Source organism: Manis javanica, chromosome 14 (genome assembly GCF_040802235.1).
Source record: "Manis javanica isolate MJ-LG chromosome 14, MJ_LKY, whole genome shotgun sequence".
NCBI lineage: Eukaryota > Metazoa > Chordata > Mammalia > Pholidota > Manidae > Manis > Manis javanica.
Genome location: NC_133169.1, coordinates 82,568,858 through 82,587,497, shown reverse-complemented (window position 1 = coordinate 82,587,497; position 18,640 = coordinate 82,568,858). Strand labels below are relative to the sequence as shown.

Sequence of the window (18,640 nt, the reverse complement as noted above, 5' to 3'; positions counted from 1 at the left end):
AATATCAAGAAACTGCAATTCCTTTTTTTGTGTGTGTGCTACCAAAGATAATTCTATAGAAAAGCTACAGGACAAAGCATTGAACACCTTAGAAAGATCATTATAGCAATTACTATTGTAACCAACTAAGGACAAAAAGAAATACCCTAGTTTCCACCAATTTGGCTTTCTTTTTATTGCAACAGCAATACAACAACAATGACTGACAAGTAACACAACCACTTGCTGTCCAAGCAAGAGGTGACCAGATTTTTCTTATTCTACCAATATTACAGATTCACATTGTTTCCTAACTCTCAAATCCTGGAAGGAAAAGGCTAACCATATTTTATTTGCTTAACTTCATATGAAAAGTACTTTCAACCCAAAAAATTTAAACTATGTGAGCCAAACTAATTTTTGCTTTTTCTTAATACTTCCACATAATTCACTGCTCTGAATCTTTGCAGATTATGTTCCCACTCCTAGAATGACTTCTCACCTACTAGTTTCCACTCATTTCTCCAGGTAAACCAATTCCTCTTCCTCATGGATCAACTTGCAGGTCTATTCACATTCCTCCCAGGCAAAGTCAAGTACATTCTCCTCTGCTCTCTCACAATAACCCAACAAATGAATAAAAAATTTTTACCCTCTTGAGACATTTTTGCTAGTTCTGGAACTTCAACATAGAAGTTTTTTCTGAATGGTTCATATTCAATTTTTCCATGATCTACTGGTTCTAGAAGCTTTCTCTGTTTTGTCTGATAGCCTGTAAGGGCTGTCTGAAGATCAACTTCTTCCTCCTCTGAAGAATACTATAATTAAAAAACAAAGTGAAAGCTTATACCCATTACTATTTTCTCCTGATGGGAAAACATAGTCCTAGCTTTTAAAATCCTCACTCCTGCACCTAGTAATGTATACAATTATCCAGTCAGTATGTTGTACATCTGAAACCAACATAACACTGTATATCAACTTCACTGCAATAAAAATAAGTTTTAAAAAAAGAAACAATGCTAAATAAATAAATACATAAATCAAATAGTAAACCACTTTGGAAAAAATAACCCTCCACTCCTAAAAAATATTATTTGGCTTTTATTTTTTTACTTTCCTAATTTTTCAACTTGTTTCTTTTTTCTTTGCCCTAACAGAAAATTGTAACATACAGCTAGAATGATCATTCCACAGAGCTTTAAGTTTTACTATAGTTTTCTATATATAAATCTTTATAATGCATATTACTACGAAGAAAATTAATTTATTGTCACTTCATTTCTTCTCTATTATATACCTGATGTGAGCTCATGAGGGGCAAAGAGGAATCAAAAAAGGGGCATACATTAAGAGGTCAAAGGTGTTAGAATGTTCTATCAACTGGACATTCATGTACAACACTGCTGAGAAAGTAAGAATTCCTCCCAACAGTTTGAATAACTGAAAAGCACAGCTCCATCAAAGCTTTCTAATAAATACCTCTAGGGTAGCATCATTAACAAAACCAAGAATTACCTCCATGGCATCCTGGTCATTCTCCATCAGCTCACCTTTCTTCTTATCAGAATCTACAACTGCTTTTTTGGTTGTCACAACAGTGACAACTTTTGTAACTGTTGGCCCAGACTTCTAAAATAAAAAAGGAATATAAACTATTTTGCAAAGTTGAGACACAAATTACATGCCAACTGAAACAATAACTGTCACAATTTATAATCTGAATTAACTCAGTTATTAGTGACAACTTAATTAGTAAAAGACAAAAAATACTGTTTTCTCCTTATTAATTTGCTTAAATTTTAAAATGTAATATAATCACATATTTTATAATATATTAATCAGTTTATTGCATAATATATGATTACATATAGTATAATGTAACATTTATTTTCAAAATATCACTAAATGATACTTTTACTCATTCAACAAGCTAGATGCTATTCTGGGAGCCTAGAATAAATCAATAAATAAAACAGGTAATGGTCACTGCTCTTGGGGAGCTTTTATTTTAGAAAAGGGACAAACAATAGACATGATAAATTATATAATCTGTCAAAAGGTAATAATTGCTATTAAAGAAAAAAAGATTATGGTAAAGGGAATCAGGAGCATGCAAGGTGATGAAAGTGGAGGTGCTGGAGAAGTCTGAAGAGGACCTATTGAGAAGGCAACAGGAAGTAAAGATACTGAACAAGATGATGGTGCTAAGAGTGACTTGAGAGGACGTTTGTAGCTAAAATACACTAGAATCTCTGATACTTAAAAGTATCAGCATTTCTGAGACAGGGAAGAAACAAAAACATTAACTTTATAAAGTCACACAAGTCAATAGCAGATCTATGCAACAATGAATTAAAGTTATCCCACATAAATCTTTAGAACTAAAATAAGAAAAATTTCCTACCTTTTCATTTCCCCCACCACCTTTTACACTTCTCATGTTAAACTTTTTTACTTCCTCTTTCACTTCTTCCATGTAAGCATCTAATGGATCTAGTTCCTCACCCTCCATTTCATTTCCTTCTTTTTCAGCTTCTGCAGGATCATCTTCATCATCTAAAATACCAGAATACACTTTCTTTGTACATGTGTCAAAAAGAAATACTGATACTTCATAATCCGATCTCACCCACTATTATAACTTTTTCTCTCACTACCCAAACACCCTCTTTTCCAATTAACCCAGGTATACTGCAGTTTAAATACTCACATCTGGAAGTGTTCATATAAAGCACATATTAGTTTTTAATAATAATAATGAAAAAAGTAATACATTATAAATTACTAATTGAAAAGAGGCAAAAAATAATGTCTAAAAAATGGATCTCCAGTATTAAATTTTGTAACTACAATACTAGTAATAGAACTAAAACATTGTCTCCTAAATAATGCTATGATTATTTCTGTCCTTTCAATTACCTCTCTTTAAGTCACAGAAAAAATGTCACATTCTTAACTGAAGATGATCTAATCTTTTTTATATAACTAAGATATTCATTACTACTTAAAGATATAATCCATTCATCTACTTAAACCACTCTGAGGTACTTTCACAGAAAATGAAACATTCACAGGAATTTTCATAGAAAATTCAGCAAAATTCCACTTTCCTATAAAATCTCACACTCTCTTACTTTACTAAAACTTCAAAAGTCAAAGTCAGATGTGGAGGGAAAATGTTTCTAAGTTATGGAAAATCAGAGGATTGACAACATGCCCTTAACTTACCCTCATTACTAACATTTGTAGTAAAAAAATTAAAGGTTATTTACTGACTATGCCCATAAGCACCAGCTCTCCATTCTAAAGTAAAATCAGTGATGCTTACTGAACACTACATTTAAATTTCAACAAAAATATTAAAAGGGGCATTCAAAATCTCAATATGAATCCAGCAATTCCACCTCTAGGTATATACACTAAAGAACTGAAATCAAGAACTCAAACAGATCCTTGCACATCCATGTTCATAGTAGCATTATTCACAATAGCCAAAAGAGTGGAAGCAACCCATTTATCTAACAGATGAACAGGTAAACAAAATGTGGTATATAGATATAACAAAGTATTATTCAGCCATTAAAAGGAAATCCTGATACATACTACAACATGGATGAACCTACAAGACATTATGCTAAGTGAAATAAGCCAGACACAAAAGGACAAATATTATACAATTCCACCTATAGGTGCCTAAAACAGGCAAATTCATGGGCAAAAAACAAAAGTTACCAGGATGCAGGGTAGAAGATGGGGAAAAATGGAGAATTATTGTTTCTGTTTGGGATGATGAAAAAGTTCTGGAAAGGGACAGTGGTGATGGTTGCACAACACGTGTATGTACATAATGTCACAGAACTGTACAATTAACAGTTTAAGTAAGAAACATTAAGTTATATATATTTTGCCATAATAAATCCCAATATGAAATTTACTCATAGTTCTAAAATACTCTACATGAATTATTACATAGGCTATAGTTTAACAAATGAATATACCATCATCATCTTCTAAACTCCATTTTTTCCCTTGTTTCATCTCTTCAATTTCCTTTTTCAGTTCCCCTATGTTTTCCATGGCCTTTTTACGCTGCTCTTCTCGCCATTTTTCTACTCTTTCTTTTCTCTTTCTCATTTCTTCTTCCAGCTTATTTTGGTCAAAATTCTGGGGGAAAAAAGAGAGAGAAAGAGGGAAACAAGGATAAAAAATATTACTTCAAGTAAACAATAACTTCTCCAAAGTACAAAAATTACTTCCAAAGTAAAAATAATGAAAAATAGATGTGCATACAAATTCCTAAATTTAGACCAGATTTAGATCACATCTTTTAAATATATCTATAAATAAACCAGCAAAATGAAATCAATTAAGAAAGCAGAAAGACTTCAACCATAAATTAATCTCATTTTAGTCATAAGCAATATGCACAAATGAATTCAATTTCTTCCTCAAAGTAGAAACTAAGTAAATTAGCAAAGTTCCCTAGTTATTTCTTATTTTCTACTTTAAATCCTCTAAACTCCTCCAAAATTGCCCCCATGAAAAGCAATTTTTTATTATAAACTAGTGAGTAAATGAAAGCTACTCCTCAACGTGATAAAGAAATTTTGGTCTTTTAGCCTTTAGGTCTATTTCCTAGAAATAGCCATTCTAAGGCCTTTATTAAGATTATCAATAATATTCTCAAGAGGAGACAGCAAATCATTTTCACAGCCATAACCAGGGACTGAAAGATTAAGCATTATAGAAGTCAAAATTTTATATATGCTAGTGCTACAGACACATATGGAAATACACATGTGAAAAGCAGCTGAAGAAAATATAACAACATTGTAATGGTGATAATGTTTTGGGCAGCTAGGATTAAAAAGAAGCATTCTTGACTTTATAAATATTTTAGAATATGGTTATATTTGTATTTTTCAAATAAATTTCTTTAAAAAAAAAAGCTTTGCTCTTAAATTTATATCCTTTATAATTTCATTCTCTCTAAAGATGAGCTCCAGAAAGCTTATGAGTTTTTCTCAAGGTCACCTGGTGATTCAATAGAAGAAACTAGTTCAGAAACCAGACCTCCAAACTTCTCACATTGTATCCTTTTTCTTAGCTACCCTGATCAACAATAAAGTCCCTCAAAAAAAAACAACCACTAAAAAAACAGAACTCAAACAAAAGTGAAGCTATAATAAATTCTAAAATGGACAAAAATATGAACAGACAATTCAAAGTACACATAGGAAATAAACTTAAGATACTTTCTGTATATTATAAATTTATATTATGTTCATAGCATTTAAAAATATTCACTTATCTTTAAGACATGCAACTCAAAAAACAAAATACCAATACCTCCTAATACACTGGTAAAAATTAAGTTCTAAAGTTCCAAGGTGGGCCAGGATATGAGGCAACAAACATTTTCATGTCTAAAATCTTACTTCAAAATTGATGCAACTTTTCTAGAGAAATATTTGACACTATTTATGTAAATAAACACATTAACAAAACCATTTCACTGATAGCAATTTACCTTATACTATATTCACAAAAGATACTATGCATGAGGATTAATGCACAACTGTTTACAGTTGCACAATGGAAACAACCTAAATATCCATGAAAAGGTGGACAGATCTCTACCCATTTCAGCAGAACACTATGAAGGCATTAAAAACAGTAAGTTAAATCTATGTATACAGCTATAGAAAGATCTCCAATATATAACAAATGAAAATAGCAAGTATGATATTTTTTAAGTTGGATGGAAGGTATACTGGTGTTTATCATTCTTAAGTCCTTCCATAGCGATCAAATGTGTAACTTAAAAATCAACAAAAAACAAGGTACAGAATTATAAAAACAGATAATGCATATAGATATGCAACATTTTTCAAAAAAATTTTCTCATGGGGACAACTATTATTTTATATTTATTTTACACAATTATAATTTATTTAAAAATAAAACATGGCATTAAAAAAAGTAACAAGAATTTGTGATTGTAGAAAAAAATTAGGTATGATTATTTGTTAGTAAACATACACCAGCATCTTTTTCTTTTTCATCCTCCTTGTCATCTTTGTCTTTTTTCTTCTCTTTAGAACCTTCTCCACTATCTGTTTTCTCTTTGGACCTAGATCTACCAAAAAGAGAGAGAAAATGAGTGAGATGAAAAAGAGTGAGACATCATCCACTTACACTAGGAAACATTTATTTAAAAAAAATACTTTTACAGACTTGCATTTTACACTTTAGGCAAGAAATGAACTTCCGAAAGTCAACTGCATTTTTATATTCCATTAACAAACACCATGAAAATATAATGAAAATGTAATCCCACAACACTAACTGCAAAGATTATTAAATATTTGGAAATTCGCCCAAGAAAACAGTGGATATATCATATAAACATAATTGCAAAATTTAAATAGGAGAGGTAAAATTTAACATATGGAGCAACATAGCAAGACATATTTTACAAGATAACTTATATATGTAATAATATTTAAAATCCCCATAGCCTTGATTTTGACCCTATTTATGACACCTTATAATTCTTAATTTTAATGTAATTAAATTAGTTGATCTTTTTTCCCTACTTATGATCAGTATTTGTTAAAATGCCTTAGAAATTCTGCTAGATTAGATGAAGATACCCAGTGGTAAAGATTTTCTCTTGTATAAAATTATAAAAAGTTCACAGCTTTACCATCTAATACAGTCTTAAATATGCTTGGAAATGCTTTCTGTATACAGAATGAGGTAGGCAGTCCTATTTCATTATAGCTAACAAATGTCCCTAGTACTGTCTGACAACACTCTTTTTCACTGCTTAAAATGTCACCACAGGACACAAAGAAATAAAAAGCATCCAGATTGGTAAAGAAGAAGTTAAACTGTCACTGTTTGCAGATGACATGATACTGTACATAAAAAACCCTAAAGAATCTGCTCCAAAACTACTAGATCTAATATCTGAATTCAGAAAAGTTGCAGGACACAAAATTTATACACAGAAATCTGTTGCATTCCTATACACTAATGATGAACTAATAGAAAGAGAAATCAGGAAAACAATTTCATTCACAATTGCATCAAAAAGAATAAAATACCTAGGAATAAACCTAACCAAGGAAGTCAAAGACCTATACTCTGAAAACTATAAGACACTCATGAGAGAAATTAAAGAAGACAGCAATAAATGGAAACACATCCTGTACTCATGGATAGGAAGAATTAAAATGGCCATCCTACCTAAAGCAATCTACAGATTTGATGCAATCCCTATCAAAATACCAACAGCATTCTTCAATGAACTAGAGCAAATGTTCTAAAATTCATATGGAACTACAAAAGACCCCAAATAACCAAAGCAATCCTGAGAAGGAAGAATAAAGCTGGGGGATTACGCTCCCCGACTTCAAGCTCTACTACAAAGCCACAGTAATCAAGACAATTTGGTACTGCCACAAGAACAGAGCCACAGACCAATGAAACAGACTAGAGAGCCCTGATATAAAACTAACCATATATGGTCAATTAATATACGATAAAGGAGCTATGGATGTATAATCAGGAAATGATAGCCTCTTCAACAACTGGTGTTGACAAAACTGGACAGCTACATGCAAGAGAATGAAACTGGATTATTGTTTAACCCCATACACAAAAGTAAACTCTAAATGGATCAAAGACCTGAATGTTAAGTCATGAAACCATAAAACTTTTAGAAGAAAACACAGGCAAAAATCTCCTGAATATAAACACAAGCAACTTCTTCCTGAAGGCATGTCCTCAAGCAAGGGAAACAAAAGCAAAAATGAACACATGGGACTACATCAAACTAAGAAGCTTCTGTATGGCAAAGGACACCATCAACAGAACAAAAAGTCATCGAATAGTATGGGAGAATATATTTTTATATGACATATCCGACAAGGGGTTAACATCCAAAATTGAGAATTCACCCACCTCAACACCCAAAAAGCAAATAACCCGATTAAAAAATGGACAGAGGATCTGAAGAGACAATTCTCCAAAGAAGAAATTCAGATGGCCAACAGGCACATGAAAAGATGCTCCACATCACTAATTATCAGGGAAATACAAATAACAACCACAATGAGATATCACCTCACACCAGTAAGGATGGCCAGCATCGAAAAGACTAAGAACAACAAATGCTGGTGAGCATGCGGAGAAAGGGGAACCCTCCTACACTGCTGGTGGGAATGTAAGCTAGTTCGACCATTGTGGAAAGCAATGTAGAGGTTCCTCAAAAAACTAAAAATAGAAATACCATTTGACCCAGGAATTCCACTCCTAGGAATTTGCCCAAAGAATACAACTTCTCAGATTCAAAAAGACATATGCACCCTATTACAGCACTATTTACAATAGCCAAGATAGGGAAGCAACCTGAATGTCCATCAATAGATGAATGGATAAAGAAGATGCGGCACACATACACAATGGAATACTATTCACTGGTACTGGCACAAGAACAGAGCAACAAATCAATGAAACAGACTAGATGGTAGAAACAAATCCTACCATTTGCAACAACACGGATGGAGCTGGAGGATATTATGCTCAGTGAAATAAGCCAGGTGGCGAAAGACAAATTCCAAATGATTTCCCTCATTTGTGGAGTATAACAACGAAGTAAAACTGAAGGAACAAAACAGCAGCAGACTCACAGACTCCAAAAAGGGACTAGTGGTTACAAAACGGGAGGGATGTGGAAGAGCAGATGGGGAGGCGGGGAGAAGGGGATTGAGAGGTATTATGTTTAGCACACATGGTGTGTTGAGGGGGGGGCGCGTTCAACGGGGAAGACAGTGTAGAACAGAGAAGGCAAATAGTGTATCTGTGGCATCTTACTACACTGATGGACAGTGAGGTGGGGGCCAAATAATATGAGTGAATATAGTAACCACATTGTTTTTTCATGTGAAACCTTCATAAGAGTATATATCAATAATACCTTAATAAAAAAACTGTCACCACAGTAATTTATCAAACTGCTATATATGTGCAGATCTTTCTAGGCTCTTTATGTTTTCACCAATCCATTTGCCTATCCTTACACTAAAATCACACTATTTTAATTTCTGTAAGATATCAAGACTTTGACTTGTTTGACAATATGACATTTCTAATTTGATAATCAGTTTGTCAAATACTTTTCTATTTATGTCTGCTAAGAACTTTTAAACATGAATACATGTGAATAAAAGACTTTTCCTGAATCTACCTAGGTAACTATTACTTTTCTCCTTGAATCTTATTAATACAGAGTATTACACTGATTTTCTAATGTTAAACCAACCTACCACTCCTGGAATAAATTCAAGTAGGTTATGATTTTATTATCTTTTTTCTGTATTGTTGGATTTGGCATGCTATTTTTTATGTTTAGATTGAGTATAGCCTATAAGTTTCTTTTCTCATACCGCCCTTGTCAGGTTTTAATGCCTAGGTTAGTCTCAATTCATACAATGAATTGTGAATTGTTTCTTCTTTAAGTCTCTGTTCATTAAAAGTATCATTACAGAGTGAAAGGACAAACCACAGAGTAGAGGATACATCTGCACTCATGTAAGTGTCAAAAACAACTATCCAGGATATTGAAAAACAAAAACAAAAACCGTCTATAAATCAACTTTTAGAAAGAGAAATAACCCCATAGGAAAATAGGCAAAAGATTTGAACATGTACTTTAGAAAAAAATTGGAATGACCAATAAACATGTAAAAGGTGTTCATCCTTATTAGCAATCAGGGAAATGCAAATTAAAACCACAAGGATACTAATATTACATGTCTAACCAATTAACAAAAATTAAAAGGACTGATAGCACCAAATATTGGCAAGGGCATGAAACAACACAATCCTCATATACTGCTGGTGGGAGTCTAATTAGTACATACCCTTTGAAAAGCACTTGGGATTACCTACTAAAACTGAAGCTATTTTTATTCTATGACCATGTAATTTCACTCCTAGATGTAGACCTTGGGGAAATTCATGCACATGTATACAAGGATATATATACAAAAATCCACAAACAGTCCAGAAGTTAAAATAACCCAAACATCTTTGTCAGTAGAATGAATAGTAGTATATTTATACCACAGAATAGTATTCAGCAACGAAAATGAACTACTGTTACACACAACAGAGAGCAGTCTCAAATCTATGTCATTCGTAAAGTTAAAAAACAAATCTGTTCTTCCACATGTGAGCACAGGAGGTAAAACTATGTACATTTAATACAAAGCTAAGTTCACTCATCCTGAATACCAATTCAGCAATGCATACCGTGAGTCAAAAATTATTTGTCAATCAATGTTAGAAAGACTATCTAAGAAAATAATTTCAAAGGAAAAAAGTTCCTATAGAGATGTTTTTAAAATTTATTTCTGACCACTAATAGTAGATATTAAATAAGGGAACAATGTACTATGAATGTTAAAACTAATAGAATCTAGCATTTCCAATTGAATAGGTTATAAGCTTTATAACCTATTAAAATAAAATTCAGCCAACAGTTCATGGTAGGAGCCAAATTCAGTAGTTATTTATACAGAATTTTTTTTTTTAAAGGAAGGTATAGGGAAGAGAGTCAGTTCCCAACCTACCCAACAGATCCAACCCAATGATAACATTACCTGTTCTCAGCTTTCTTGCTTTTATTGCCAGGACTGGAGGATCGGGACCTCCGGCCACGGCTTCTACTCCTGGAGCGTCTCCTTTCTCGACTTCGAGATCTTCTTCGCTCTCGACTTCGGTCTCTTTCTCTACTTCTGGAACGCCTGAAATAGGGACACTCTTCATTTATTCTATGACTGAGTGCTTCTAGTTCAGATCATGGTTCTTCCCCATGCTGAAAGATGCTTGTTAATTATCACCATTATCAAAGGCAGAGATTTCAATTAACTACCAAATCAGCTAAATACAGAAGAAGTAAAGCCAATTCTTACAAGTCATCAAGAAAAAACTGAGGATATAAATTTCAAAATGATGTCTGTTGAAAAACATAGATCTATAATAGCTATTTGAAATCTAAGGCCTGTAACAGAAAATCTGAATTTCAGAGACAGCCTAAATCTACGTATAAGGATGGGGCTGTGGAAGGATCACAGATACCAAGATTAGGAGACAAGAATTTCTATGGTGGTGTAGCTACTAACTAGTGACTTGATGTGGGCAAATCAACTCTTTGGTTCTGTTTCTTTCTCTATAAAATAAGGAGAATCACTAGATAAATCTCAAAATCCTTCTTGCTCTAAAATCTTATGATTCTACTTTCATACCAAGAAGGGAAGACCCAATCTTAGGTCACCAATTTCACTTAACAATCACTTAACTGAATTTTATCAAACTGTCCCTGGGACCAAGCAATATAAAATTGAGTTAACTTAGCATTATCCACATCATCATGTGTGAATACTTTCCCAGTACCATGTATTTTTTTCAATCTCTTTTTCCAGTGTATGAAAAGAAAGTCAGAGTTCTTTCTGTGACCAGTTCACAGCACCTATACAACTTGTTTTCTTTCCTATTTTAATGAGAAAATTGTACTTTGGTATAGGGGCAATAACTTTTATTTAGAGACTGCTTTTCACCTCCAATAAGGTTATGACTGCTTGACTGGTGCCAAGAAATATGTAAACAAGTACAAGTAATATAAAAATTGGGGTATTCTTTGTTTTAAGTCTAAAACAGCTCTTCAAAATAGTTTCAAATAGCAAGCAGGGCTTGGAGATGGCTCTGTCCTGTTTCCTTCTTCTGTCGCCTTTAGTGGCTATGCTGAACAGTGGTCAACTCTCTTGGGACCAAATTCGAATAGAACCCCCTTGATGGCATATTACCTTACCTTTTACTTCTTTTTTTAATCTCTTCAGGGGACTTCAAGGGTTCTCTCTGGATTACAAGGAAATACAGCATAAAGTTTCCAAACTTAATGTATTGTTTAGACAGTCTTTGTTCTGAGCAAATCACTTCTGAACCTAATTAAAGAAGCTGGGGTTAAAGCAGGGGGCTCACAAAGGGTCAGTGAATTCTAGACGAAACACACTTTTTAAGGAAGAAGCCTGAGTTAGCTGAGACCCAATTTACTCTGGGTCTTTTGAAGATTAATGTCTTACCTCAGACGCTTCCTATCTCTTGACCGAGATCTTCTTTTATCCCTACTACGAGACCTCTCCCTCCTTCTATCTCTATCTCTGCTCCTAGACCGTCTGTCATCTCCACGTTTACTTCTTTTGTCTGAGGGTGAGCGACTTCGAGATCGACTTCCAGAGCGTCCCCGTGATGCTGACCGCTTCCGATAGTGGCTAGAATATTAAGTTAAAGATTAAGCTTAGCGAACACAGTTAGCTTACACTGTATCTTATTTATTTTATTAAGTTTTCCCAAAAAATCTCAGCAGACAAATTAAACACTTAAAGAACTTTTTATATATACACTTTTTTTAAATTGGGGGGAAAGAATGAACTGTCCTATTACAACACATGTATAAAAACTGTCTTGAAGTAAACATAATGTTCTTCATGTAATTGTAGATTAATGATAATTTTTTTTAAAAAAACTGTCTTGAAAGGGAAATAAACACCATAAACAAAACAGACCAAGCTCCTGCTTTTAGGTCCCAAGCAGCCTGCACTGTGGTAAAGGAAGGGATGAATGACAGGTAAAGAAATAAATGTATAATACATCATGTGGTGCTATGGAGAAAAACAGAGCAGAGTAAAGGAAAAAGAGAAAATGGGAGGCAGGAGGTTTGCTATTTTATAGTAGGTGATTAGAGAAGGTCTTGCTAATAAAGTGGTATTTCAGAGGCCTGAAGGTAGTAAAAAGAATCACGTAAACAGATGGGGGAGGAACCTTCTAGGGAGAGAGGAAGTGAGGCAGAAAGGGAGAAGGAGCCAGCCAGCCAGCCGTGGGACGAGGTCCGAGATACAGCAGGGCAGTCAAACGTGCAGGGCCTCTTAGGCCATTATAAGGACTTGCTCTTTTACTTTGAGTTACGATGAGAAGCTACTGGAAGATACTAAATAGATGAGTGACGTAACCTCACTAGTTTTTAAAGCATTACTCTGGCTCCTAAGGGGAGAATGAGGAGAGGCAAGGGCAGAAGCAGGGAAAACAGGGAAAACAGGATGCTGTCACGATCATCCAAGAGACAGTGGTGTCTTGGATGAGAATGTCAGGTCTGAGTTGTTGAAAAGTGTCTAAATCTGGGTATTGTGAAGCTACAGGTGGTTGGATTTAATGATTAATTAAATGTCAAGTGTGGCAACAAGGTAGAAATCATGGGTGTCTCCAAGATCCTTGGCTGAATCAAGCAGAAAGTCAGAAGTTACCATTTACTAAGAGGGGAAGGCTGAGGAGTAGATTTAGAGGTATGGTGGAAAATAAGGATATTAGGCATCCAAGTGTACATGTACAGAAGGTAGTTGAAACATGAGTCTGGAGTTCATGAAAGAAATATAAATGAAGTCATCAGTGTATAAAGGCTACTTGAAACAATAAACCTAGATAAGATCACTAAGGAATAAGTGCACCAGATTATTCTTCAAGGACATGAAATTCAAAATGTTGAAACCCAAACTTGTTACCTTTCCCTTCCCAAACCATTTATCATCCCATCAGTAGGCTCACAGTCTCAGCTGCTGTCAATATATTTCTTTTTCTCATTCCACACAACAAATAAAATACCAAGTATGAATATTAGCAAACCAAATTCAAAAATACGTCAAGAGGATCATACACCATGACCAAGTGGGATTCATCTCAGGGATGCAAGGATGATACAACATCCGAAAATGCATCAACATCATCCACCACATCAACAAAAAGGACAAAAATCACATGATCATCTCCATAGATGCTGAAAAAGCATTTGACAAAATTCAACATCCATTCATGATAAAAACTCTCAACAAAATGGGTACAGAGGGCAAGTACCTCAACATAATAAAGGCCATATATGATAAACCCACAGCCAACATCATACTGAACAACGATAAGCTGAAAGCTTTTCCTCTAAGATGGGGAACAAGGCAGGGATGCCCACTCTCCCCACTGTTATTCAACATAGTATTGGCGGTCCTAGCCACGGCAATTAAGACAAAACAAAGAAATACAAGGAATCCAGATTGGTAAAGAAGAAGTCAAACTGTCACTATATGCAGATGACATGATATTGTACATAAAAAACCCTAAAGACTCCACTGCAAAACTACTAGAACTGATATCGGAATTCAGCAAAGTTGCAGAATACAAAATTAATTCACAGAAATCTGTGGCTTTCCTATGCACTAACAATGAACTAACAGAAAGAGAAATCAGGAAAACAATTTCATTCACAATTGCATCAAAAAGAATAAATTACCTAGGGATAAACCTAACCAAGAAGTGAAAAACCTATACCCTGAAAACTACAAGACACTCTTAAGAGAAATTAAAGAGGGCACTAGCAAATGGAAACTCATCCCATGCTCTTGGCTAGGAAGAATTAATATCATCAAAATGGCCATCCTGCCCAAAGCAATCTACAGATTCAATGCAATACCTATTAAATTACCAACAGCATTCTTCAATGAACTGGAACAAATAGTTCAAAAATTCATATGTTAACACCTAAGACCCCAAATAGCCAAAGCAATCCTGAGAAGGAAGAACAAAGTGGGAAGGATCTCACTCCCCAACTTCAAGCTCTACTACAAAGCCACAGTAATCAAGACAATTTGGTACGGGCACAAGAACAGACCCACAGACCAGTGGAACAGAATAGAGACTCCAGACATTAACCCAAACATATATGGTCAATTAATATACGATAAAGGAGCCATGGACATACAATGGGGAAATGACAGTCTCTTCAACAGTTGGTTTTGGCAAAACTGGACACCTATATGTACGAGAATGAAACGGGATCATTGTCTAACCCCATACACAAAAGTAAATTCTAAATGGATCAAAGACCTGAATGTAAGTCATGAAACCATAAAACTCTTAGAAAGAAACATAGGCAAAAATATCTTGGACATAAACATGAGTGACTTCTTCATGAACATATCTCCCTGGGTAAAGGAAACAAAAGCAAAAATGAACAAGAGGGACTATATCAAGCTGAAAAGCTTCTGTACAGCAAAGGACACCATCAATAGAACAGAAAGGCATCCTACAGTATGGTAGAATATATTCATAAATGACAGATCCAATAAAGGGTTGACATCCAAAATACATAAAGAGCTCACACACCTCAACAAACCAAAAGCAAATAATCCAATTAAAAAATGGGCAGAGGAGCTGAACAGACACTTCTCCAAAGAAATTCAGATGGCCAACAGACACACGAAAAGATGCTCCATATTGCTAGTCATCAGAGAAATGCAAATTAAAACCACAATGAGGTATCACCTCACACCAGTAAGGATCGCCACCATCCAAAAAACAAACAACAACAAATGTTGGCGAGGTTGTGGAGAAAGGGGAACCCTCCTACACTGCTGGTGGGAATGTAAATTGGTTCAACCATTGTGGAAAGCTATATGGAGGTTCCTCAAAAAGCTCAAAACAGAAATACCATTTGAGCCAGGAATTCCACTTCTAAGAATTTTCCCTAAGAATGCAGCAGCCCAGTTTGAAAAAGACAGATGCACCCCTATGTTTATTGCACCACTATGTACAATAGCCAAGATATGGAAGCAACCTTAGTGTCCATCAGTAGATGAATGGATAAAGAAGATGTGGTACATATACACAATGGAATATTATTCAGCCATAAGAAGAAAACAATCCTACCATTTGCAACAACATGGATGAAGCTGGAGGGTATTATGTTCAGTGAAATAAGCCAGACGGAGAAAGACAAGTACCAAATGATTTCACTTATATGTGGAGTATAAGAACAAAGAAAAAACTGAAGGAACAAAACAGCAGCAGAATCACAGAACCCAAGAATGAACTAACAGTTACCAAAGGGAAACGGACTGAGGAGGATGGGTAGGAAGGGAGGCATAAGGGGAGGGAAAAAGAAAGGGGGCATTACGATTAGCATGTATAATGGGGGGAGGGCTGTGCAACACAGAGAAGACAAGTAGTGACTCTACAGCATCTTACTACGCTGACGGACAGTGACTATAATGAGGTTTGTGGGGGGGATTGGTGAAGAGGGGAGCCTAGTAAACATAATGTTCCTCATGTAATTGTACATTAATGATACCAAAAAAAAAAAAACCAAGTATGACCAATTTCACTTCTGTAATTATTTTCACACATCACCTCCTCAGAGTCCCTACTGTAGCTACTCTATATCAGACCCATCTACTGAGTACATTTCATAAATCTGTTCACTCATCACTGTTAAGGTAATCTTTATGAAGCACAATTTTGATTCTATTACACACACAAACACACACTCTCTCTTACTCAAAATCTTCAAAGGCTCTAAAATAAATTTTATCTTCAAAGCTAAGTATACACTCCATCCACCTTCTGGGCCCAAGATCCTTGCAGAACCTACCTCCTCCTACTTATCTTCAACCCTCCATGAAGCTTACGTATATATGTAGGCAAACTGGGCTCTTGACTTATTTCTCTTAACTCCCTGCTCTTTCCCATCTCTGAATTCATTATTTCCTGAACAAACTTACAGTACAGTCCATGCAGAGCAGAGAGGCATGGGGGGAGAGGGGCCAAGGGGGGATGGCAGGGGAGGGTTGAAAGGGACTTTCTTTCAAAGGGTTTTGAAGGTTGTGCTAGAGTCTGACTTCATCTTGGAAGCAGGAAGAACCAATGGAGATGAAAGCAGGGGAATGACATGATCTTTATTTCAGAAGTGCCAGTCTGGCTGCAGTGTGAGAAATCTATTAGAGAAAGATAAACCAAGTTGAGACAGGTATTGCAGTCTGCACAATAAAAAATTAAGTCAGGGCCTAAATTAAGTCAGAGGGACCAGGGATGGAGTCACAGTACTGGATCTTAATGGCTGTAGGCACTAAGAGAAGAGAATGAATCAAATAAATATCACTTTCAGGCTTCTCGTCTGGGTGGCTAGATGCGCAGCAATGCCTTTAGAGAGATTTAAAAGTCCTTTACAGGAATTTTCTGTAGTAATGGAAATATTCTTTATCTCTATCCAGGTTATGGGTTCACAGTTTATGTATTTGCTAAATTTCATCAAACTCTACCCTTATGCTTTGTTCATTTCCTTGAATATTAACTATACTTTAATAAACTACTATTACTTAATTTTACTATTCATATCCTAGATATAAAGCGTCTTTCAGTCAGTAGACACTATTAAACACATAGCAAACACTCACTAAGATAAAACTCCAAGGTCCCAGACAACGTAACAATCTAAAGTTTCGAAGACGTATCATACTTATAATAAGATCGCCCAGCCCATAATTTTAAAAGGAGAGAAAGTACATAACAATGAAATCTATTTGCGGAATAAATATCCATGCAACGAGTATTTACTGTAGCCCACTAAAAGCCTAGTCATGTACAGTATTGTAGGTAATGTGAAAATGTTCACACGCTCCTTTACACACACACAAAGAACTGAAAAAGAGGGCTATGGGCGCCGAGGAAATGTTGCAGATGCGAAGCGTGATTCAACCGCGATCACCACTGACTGAGGGCTCGGGGTAGGCTCCGCGGAAATGGCGGGACGTGGTGCCCAATCACTGACGTCCTAAAGGGGTGCTCCGTTGGAGGAACTCGAACCCGCCGAGGTGGCGCAGGGGAACCCAGTGCCCGTGGCCGGCCCAAGCACAGCCGCTCCCCCAGCCGAAGTCGCCCAGCCCCTCCAGTGGCCGCGGGCAGCGCCGGCCGCACGTGGGCCGCGCCGAGCCAGGCATGGCCCCGCGGCCGCCTCAACTCCCGCCTCTTCCCCCACTCCAGGAAGCCGCCCGCTTCCCTCACCGTGACTCCCGGCCCATGTTGCCAGCCTCGAGAAAGCAGCGCCCTCCGAGACGACGCGCAGGAGATCCGGACAAAAGAGAAGGCCGCACTGCCCTCGGCCCGCCGAACGCGGTACAGCCTCAAAGGGCAGCAGCAGATATACCGAGAGCAGCCATCCGAAAGCGGCCAACGAAAACAGGACGTAATGGAGCCGAGGCAGAAGGAAGGGAAAAGCGAACCGGAAGCTGCTGCCTCTCCACAGCGCCCCCTCGCGGCTGGAGGCCGCACAGCGCCGGTCACACCGAAAAATGCCTGCTGCGTTTTCCCTGGACCCCCGCAGAAACCTCAGCATGGGTGTGTGGGAGAGGGAGGTGCCCAGCCCTGAGGGCCCTGGGAGGGCCGTGTCTGCAAGGGCCACCGATGAGCCGTGTACATCCCCTCGCTGTCCCAAACCGTGTACTGGCGTCGGCCTTAACCTGCGCTAAGTGAAGCCACCAACATCTACATTCACTCGCTCACTCACAAGAATGTATGTATATACTGGTGTCAGGCAGATGCTAGATCCCGGTTGCTTACAATCTAGGGGGGCATATAGGCATTACTAAAGACATAAGAAATTCCAACAAAGAGGAGGGGTTCAGAAAGAGTTCCCTAAGAAAGTGAACTTTGAGGTGAGATTTGAGGATTGAGTAGGAGTTAAGCTAATGAAGAGCTAAAAATACATTTGTAAGAT

General features: G+C 36.4%; 1 protein-coding gene across 3 annotated transcripts in view; it reads right to left on the bottom strand.

Moving 5' to 3' along the window:
- The window catches only part of DDX46 (DEAD-box helicase 46), a 55,204-nt gene extending 37,081 nt beyond the window's left edge, over positions 1–18,123 (bottom strand). For 2 of the 3 annotated variants that reach the window (XM_037015899.2, XM_037015900.2), the window contains exons 1-8: positions 17,929–18,123; positions 12,135–12,323; positions 10,656–10,799; positions 6,025–6,121; positions 3,981–4,146; positions 2,387–2,538; positions 1,498–1,611; positions 632–797 (exon numbers count right to left, since the gene is read on the bottom strand). In XM_037015899.2, the coding sequence (XP_036871794.1) occupies positions 632–797; positions 1,498–1,611; positions 2,387–2,538; positions 3,981–4,146; positions 6,025–6,121; positions 10,656–10,799; positions 12,135–12,323; positions 17,929–17,945 (1,045 nt within the window). In that variant the 5' untranslated portion in view covers positions 17,946–18,123. Of the gene's footprint in view, positions 1–631; positions 798–1,497; positions 1,612–2,386; positions 2,539–3,980; positions 4,147–6,024; positions 6,122–10,655; positions 10,800–11,863; positions 11,911–12,134; positions 12,324–17,928 lie in introns of those variants that run through there. The other variant, XM_073221608.1, reaches the window with a different exon arrangement.
- Between the last annotated feature and the right edge of the window lie 517 nt (positions 18,124–18,640).